The following is an 8,184-nucleotide window of genomic DNA, read 5'->3' as shown; positions in this document are numbered from 1 at the left end:
ACCTCAGATGATGCCAACCATGAAACAACATACAGAACTACCACATTTTGCTATAAGTTTGATTGCATCATATAATAATTGCTGTTAATACTGTAGTGTTCATCGTCTGTTTGATTATGTCTTTAATTGATTTTCCGTACATTTCTGCCATACGTACATAAACTGACAGTCACCACTGATAAGCTACTACTAAATATTGTAGAAACTTAATTTTCTGTAAAGTTGCTTTGCAACGATTTGTATCGTAAAAGTGTTATACAAATAAACTTGAATTTAATTGAATTGAATCATAAGTTCAGGGTAAATTAAAACTACACAGTCTTGTAGCCATGCTATAAGCTGCTAACAAAGAATAGCTAAACTGTGTTTTTAGTGTTGTGAAAATATTTTCAAAATGGCTACAAGCTACTGATAATTTAATATAGTTAGACAAGCTGCTATTTTGAAAAAGTACATAGGTACATTAACTTAGCTACTAACATAAAGTGGCTATAACTACATTGAAGATATTTAAGTTAAAGTCCTTTAAATTATTATCAGATTATATGATTCAGTAAAAAGAGCTATGTTTATCTGGCACAAGATTGACACTAATAAGTGTCACAAGAAAGTTTCATGACTTGTTTCATGAATTCACTGAATCATAAACATAGCGGTAAAAGCAGTATTTAATCTTTATTCAACTATAAAACAGATGAAAAACAATGTCTCGCCGCACGTTCCAAGAACACAACATAGATATGATTCAAATGAATCAAGTAAATCATTTATAGAACCAGTTCATTAAAATGAACTCAGTAAAACGAATCATATTTCCTAAAGCAATTTGAGAGGGACAGCCACACTATTTCATACATAAAACTACATTACTGTGTTCATTACCGGTCAGCATTGATAGTGTGGTGGTCTTGCCCGCGCCGTTGTGACCCAGCAGGACAGTGATTTGGCCTTCAAACATGTTGAGCGTTAAATCCCTCACCGCCTCCTTGGTCTTATTGCCCACTTTGAACACCTGTGACAGAACAATCCACATGCTCACGTTTTCCAACAGCTTCTACATGTCTCCATCACACTGCCCACACACACACACACACACACACACACACACACACACACACACACACAAACACACACAAACAGAGTCTACCATCTGCTACCAGCTATATTAAAGCAATATAGCTGCAAGCAGCGATTATCGGGGTTCAAGCGCTTTAAGGCATTTAAGCACATATGAAAAAAGACAATACATATTATTTAGCAAGCCTGTAACCACCTAAATCAATGATTTAAAAAAAGCATGTTTGGGTAATTTTCCCAGGTAGAACCCAGGTAATTTTGGCTTTTGGGTATGTTTGGACAGGCCTACGGTGGCCGAGAAGTGCAAAGCAAATCACAATTCTGAAAGATTTGTCGTTGTGTTTTCTGACTTGTTATAATGTTTTCGGATTTGTCATTGTGTTTTCTGACTTGTTATAATGTTTTCTGAATTGTTGTTGTGCTTTTTGAATTATTTTGTTTTTTAGACTTTTTTTTATTACATTTGCGTTTGTAATTTGTTATTTTGTTTTCAGAATTGTGATTTGCTTTGCACTTCTCGGCTACCGTACAGGCGCCTTTTCAAAACGACCGCGTTATAGCTACCCAAAGGGTAAAGTTCAAATTTTTTTTTATAATTATTGACCTAGAGAGTCCAGAGAATTGTAATGCAGTGGAGTTTTTTGAGCAAAAAACCTAGGACTAGTTCACAAAATATATATATTTATAATTATTGACCTAGAGAGTCCAGAGAATTGTACTGCAGTGGAGTTTTTTGAGCAAAAAACCTAGGACTAGTTCACAAAATATATATATTTTTTTTTACATATTCTCCATTTTTTAACAAACAATGTGATTGCCAGCAGTGGTCCTAGAGGCAAAGTTGTTCGTAATGAGGAGTTCTATCCTACGATACAAATATATTGTGTGTCTGTGTGAAGAAGCGCGCAATATACAATGGTTTACGCCCTTGAAAACTGCGATATCGCCCCCCAGTGGCCGATTTCTTTCAAGTTTTGTTCCGATCGACCTCCATTAACCTTGTCTAATAGGTGCTCAAACTTCATTGGCCAATGGCCTAAAAACACAGTGCGTCTGATGATACCTTTGCCAAATGTTTGATCTTGACCCCCGAGACCAGTCCAGCTGGCTCCTCTTCAAAGAATTCGCCCTTCGACACCTTTTCGGCCTCCTCCTCTTCCTCCTTCTCCTTCAGCAGGGTCACACGAGGGCTGCTGCACCAGTATGAGGGCTGAAAGCAGATGAGGAGGAGAAATATTAGATAAACACATTCATAACATCACACCATAATGGCTAAATGTTCCCCATTGGTTTCATGATGAAGAACTGCTAAATATTCATATAATGTTCTCTCTCATAAAATGCAAATGAGTGCAAAAGGCCCATTCACGCTAAGAGCGATAATTATAAGATAATGACAACTATATTAGTGTTCACACCAAAGATGGATTCTGGTTGGCAGTCAATGTTTTTATCGTTCATCAGCTGGAAAAAATGATTTTGTAAGTGATTCCAACTATATCATTCCTCTGTATCGTTATCATTAGAGTTGTGGTGAGGTTTCCGATATTCTCTTAAATTTAGAACGATTTTTTAAAAACTTTATCTTTATAGTTAACGTTGTCCCGAAATTCCTGATTGTGTGGATTCCCACTGAAGTTTACACATGAGTTTACTGGTGCAATTCGGAGGTTTCTGTAAATAATTCGTTTATATGTAGAGTTACGTTTCAACTAAGTTTAATCCTGCAACGCAAACCATTAAACTGTTGAAAACACTAATCCGTTTTGGCTGCGAATTAGAGTGACTAACCTGAACTGGCTGCGAAACCAACTTGAGCCACATTGTGCGGACTCGCATTGAAATAACTGGATTTCACAGAAATTTGTTGAACAACGTTAAATGTGACTGCACCATAAATGTTTCAAGTCTGTCACATAAAACGTTAGTCTAAGGGACTTTTTTCACCAGTTTAATTAAAAATAGCAAATCTGCATTGCTGAAAAAACATGCTTAAACCAGCCTTAGCTGGTTTGCTGGTCTTATTTGGTTTAAGACTTCAGTCTTCAGCTGATTTGAAATTCCCTAAAACTTCTCTAAACCAGCGGTTTTCAACCTTTTTAGACTCAAACCCCCCCCAATTGTCCATAACAAAATTCAACTTTTCAAGTTGTTCGTGATTTACAGGATAAGAATTTTTAAAAATATTTTTTTACTCAATTTATATCTGATGAAATATTGCAGCACTTGGCATAACTAGAAACATTTATAAAAATGCCTACGACTTTTCCAGGTCTAGAAATCACACTTTTAAAATTAGGCTTCCTCATATATCCAGGTTTTTCTGAACCCTGAGTTTGAACCGTGGTATGAGAAATAATAAAATGTAATTATTAATATAAGAAATAAAAAGTTTTAGTAGTTTTATCTTATTTAATGCTTGTTTTGCCTTATTTTAAATCATTTTAAGTCATCTTGAAGCCTCCTTTTTTTGCTGAGTTTGTTAAGGCCTGCAGGTTGATACAGTCCAGGTGAAGACCAGAAAACCAGCTTAGGCTGGTTTAAGATGTTCATTTCAGGGTGCTCAGGCAACATTTAATGCAACATTCATTATGTCCACAGAATAAACTGTGTCAGAGTTACAGCCAAAGGTCAAATCCATAACCGTGAACAACAGTAATAGTGACGCTTGCCTTAGAAAATACCACTAAAAACATACTAAGTAACTAATTAAGTTTAAAGGGGTCCTATTATGCTCTTTTACAAAGTCTTGATTTTGTTTTGGGGGTGTACTAGAACAGGCTCTCATACTAGGTTGTTCGAAAAACACATTATTTTTCACATATGTTACATTATTACAACACCTCTCTCCCCAGTCTGGCATGCTCGAACTGCTCGAATAGTTCCTGTATCAAATGAAGGCCCGCCTTCTGAAATACGAAATGTGTTGTGATTGGTTAGCTGGGCCAGTGTGTGTTGTGATTGGCAGCACTCAGCGCCTGGTCGGGAAATGTCACGCTCCTTACCATAGGGTTAGGGTTAGGCGAGCTAACCTAACCCTAACCCTAACCCTAACTGGGAGCTTCAGTGTAAATATTGCGTCAAAATCAAATCAATTTGAGTGTGATTTAAACCCGGATGATTGTAACCACTCGAAGTTCGTCTGCCTTGGGAAAGCTAGCGTGTCTCCGACTTAGTGATAACACTAGTTGCCTTCTCTAGTGCAGCTCAACTAGGTCTCGTCCCATTCGTCGATATTTGTGACATCACAAATCCCGGAAAATATGCGTTGTAGTCCAAACGAGTCGTTCGTTGTAGTTTTTGAAAAGTGATTTCTGTTGAATAAAATATCTCTTTTTGAAGTGGACTTTGAGCTTTGTAACTTTGCAGATCTTTTTTATGCTCAAACAGCAACACTACAGACTAACTAAAGTTGAAAAAGTGAAAAAGCATAATAGGACCCCTTTAAGAAATTCCTGTAAACCCACAAATCTGTGAAAACATTTACAGATAAGCTCAAAAACCAGTTCATTCATTACATCTGTTTACAAAGGCATTTGTGTATTAACATGTTAGACATCCACTGAGTCAAAGGCGTGACCCAGGAGGCCATTGCTTCACATCACTTTCACTCTGATGGGGTCTTTATTGCCGCCCCATTGATAAGCCTGTCTGCAAACACGAGCATTGACGCAGCGGGTGTCCTACATATACAATAGCTCTGCGCAAATCATGCCGCTGTTCGTCATCCCCTCCCTCTTCACACCCTACAGTAAATCCTGTACGTCTGGAGATAAGGCTGCGCATGCACTTCCTGGCCATCTTGATGACATAAGCGCAGTTTTCCTGCCGAGACCAAATGCTTCCTGTCTTTCAGGAGCCCGTCGGTCAGGAAAGACACTCAGGTTGCGCTCGTGCTGGATCACACTCTCTTGCACTTTAAAGACTTCCCATGGGTGAACCGCTGATCTCTGCGACAAGTTCACGAGGCCCAAATAGAGCTATTTTGACCATAGTTTTGCAAGAACACTAATCCATGTGATGCGCACGAGGAAGCTTGAGGATTGAGGAAATAATCGCTCAAAATAAACAGTCATGGTCTAAAACATTGGGGACCAGAGGCGGACAGTAGTGAAGTATTTTTACTTTACTCAAGTAAATTTAAAATTATCTGTAGTTTATCAGAGTGTTTTTCTTTGGAAAACTTTTACTTCACTACATTCCAAAGCATAATGTCTTACTTTTTACTGCACTACATTTCATAAATAAAAGTTGTTGTTTGTTTTACCTTTCATACTTAAGAACATTAGAAATGTAGTACTTTCTTGTACTCAAGTAAATCTTTCAATTACTTTTACTTGAGTAAAAGAAAGAAAGTAATAGTTTTCTAATGTAATTAAGTATATTTAATATGAAACGTAGTGCAATAAAAAGTGCAATATTATGCTTTGGAATGTTGTGAAGTAAAGTTTTCTAAAGAAAAACACTGATAAAGTACTGACACTTGAAAAGTACTTTTACAGCAGAGTAAAAATACTTCACTACTGTCCACATCTGCACGGGACTAAGACTAAGACTAAAATGAAAATAGCTGACAAAATTAACACTACTTTGAGCTCATTAAAATAATGTTTTTAAAAATCACACATTAAAGTTTGAATAACCTCCGACTTTAATTCTCAAAGGGAAGATGTTTAATGAATTCACAGGTTGTTTCAAATATTTAGCATTACAACATAACATTAGTGACATTTACATTATGATTACTTGGGGACGTGCATGAGTTCAAAGTGATAATATAAATTATCAGTCATGATTATACATGATGTGACTTTTTGCTTATTCCTTTTCTTTGCTTGCCAATATCTGAAATTTTACACACCCTTTAAGAAACAGTTTAACTTATTTGTCAATTCAACCCCTATTTTCAATGCAGCTTAAATTGACCAAAAATATGGCTAGTTAGACTATACTTATCCAACCAAATGTACTGACAACATAACCATTTCTTATCGTAAGTTCGATGCCATCAATGTTGATACATTTACTGCCTCTATTGCTTCATCTGTTATTTCAGATGTTTTCAATTTTACCTGTCCATCCAAGATATCTGATTTGTATCACTCTGATATTGATGATGTTTTAGATGAGCATGCTCCAATTAGGACTAGGTCTGTTCCCATGTCCAGCTCCTCTCCATGGTTTAATGATGAGCTACGTGCTATGAAAGCAAAAGGCAGGCAACTTGAACACCTTTTTAGGAAAACAGGTTTAACAGTACACTTTCAGGCATTTTCAGATCATGTTAAGCACTATAAAACTGCCTTGAATGAAGCTCACTCTTCCTATATTTCCAAAATTATTAACAAAGCAAACAATAGGCCTATGACTAATCACAAATCCCATGCATAATGCCTTTCAACGAGAATCTGACGATCTATGCTGTTCTTTTTTATGCCATTTTCAGGGCAAGCTGGACGCTTTATGTGGGACATTTGGTGTAGAACTGACCACTTCTACTTGTGAGCTAGCTCGGTCTATTATCTATCGGTCTATAATTTCTCCTTGACTAATCCCACCTTAATTAGTGAAATAATGCTGAAATCCAATTCTTCTTCCTGCCGGGCTGACCCTGCACCAACATTCCTTTTAAAACACTGCACCTCTGTCATTTCTGCTCCAATTTCACATCTTGTAAACATGTCTCTTACTTCTGCCACTGTTCCAGTTTCACTTAAAACTGCTGCTGTTACTCCTATTCTTAAAAAGCCAAATCTAGACCCAACTGATTACACTAATTATCGTCCAATCTCCAACCTACCGTTTGTTTCAAAAATCATGGAAAAGGTTGTTGCCGCTCAATTGCAGTCATTTCTAGCTCTCAATGAACACTTTGATATATTTCAGTCAGGTTTTTGTTCGCAACACAGTTCTGAAACTGCTCTAGTAAGGGTTATAAATGACCTCCTCCTTTCTGGTGATTTGGGCAATCTTTCTATACTTCTACTACTCGATCTCAACTCAGCTTTTGATACTGTCTCTCATAAGCTATTACTCATGCGCCTCTCAGAGATTGGCATCTCAGGAGCTGCGTTATGCTGGTTTTCCTCAAATTTGACGGACAGACAATACTACATCACCATACATAGCTATAAATCTCCCTCTGTCCCTCTTAAACAGGGTGTGTCACAGGGCTCAGTCCTAGGGCCATTATTATTTATTATTTATATTATGCCCCTCTGACAAATTATTCGCCGCCACTGTTTACAGTAACACTGCTATGCTGATGATATTCAGATATACACTTCCTGCCGACCTGACTCTCTCCACCAGACTGCATCTCTATTGTCATGTGTCAATGAGTTAAAGACCTGGCTTAGCTCCAACTCTCTCAGTTTGAATTTGACTAAAACAGATATCTTACTTGTCGGGCCCCCAACTGTAACAAAAAACATAACGCATGCCCCTAGATTTGACCTCGAAGTCACATCAATTATTCCATCTGCCACAGTTAAAAACATAGGTATCATTCTTGACTCTTCTTTAAACCTAGATGCTTATATTAGTAAGCTCTCCAAAGCTGCATTTTTTCAACTTCGCCGTATTGCCAAACTCCAATCCTTCATCAGCCCAAAAGATGCTGAATTACTAGTACATGCTTTAATCACATCCCGCCTTGATTACTGTAACGCTCTTTTTTCCGGATTACCATTACGCTCCATCTCTCGATTGCAATATATTCAAAATTCTGCTGCGAGAATGCTAACTTACACTAAACGGTCTGCACATATCACTCCAATTCAGTTCAACCTCCACTGGCTACCTGTGTCCTCTCGTATAATTTATAAAACTCTTCTGCTTACCTTTAAGTCACTCCATGGTCTTGCACCTACCTATCTCTCTGACCTGCTTTCTCCATACATTCCCTCTCGTCCACTTCGATCATCTGGAGATGAACTTCTTTGTGTTCCGAGATTTCGCCTATTATCTATGGGAGGTAGATCTTTCTCTGCTATGGCTCCCAAACTTTGGAACACATTGCCCCTGGCTCTCCGGACAATAACCACACTCCACGAATTTAAGTCTAAACTCAAAACCTATATGTTCAACCAATATTACCTGTTATAA

General features: G+C 37.5%; 1 protein-coding gene across 1 annotated transcript in view; it reads right to left on the bottom strand.

The window, feature by feature from the left end:
* Window positions 1-8,184, bottom strand: part of LOC107678264 (ATP-binding cassette sub-family A member 3-like) — a 62,649-nt gene that overhangs the window by 24,609 nt on the left and 29,856 nt on the right. The window contains exons 8-9 of the mRNA XM_016473472.1: window positions 2,141-2,290; window positions 883-1,012 (exon numbers count right to left, since the gene is read on the bottom strand). Of these exons, the coding sequence (XP_016328958.1) occupies window positions 883-1,012; window positions 2,141-2,290 (280 nt within the window). The remainder of the gene's footprint in view (window positions 1-882; window positions 1,013-2,140; window positions 2,291-8,184) is intronic.

Source organism: Sinocyclocheilus anshuiensis, unplaced genomic scaffold (genome assembly GCF_001515605.1).
Source record: "Sinocyclocheilus anshuiensis isolate Anshui unplaced genomic scaffold, SAMN03320099.WGS_v1.1 scaffold1764, whole genome shotgun sequence".
In the NCBI taxonomy this organism is placed as follows: domain Eukaryota; kingdom Metazoa; phylum Chordata; class Actinopteri; order Cypriniformes; family Cyprinidae; genus Sinocyclocheilus; species Sinocyclocheilus anshuiensis.
The sequence above is the reverse complement of the archived record's forward strand: the minus strand, read 5'-3'. Positions and strand labels throughout refer to the sequence as shown.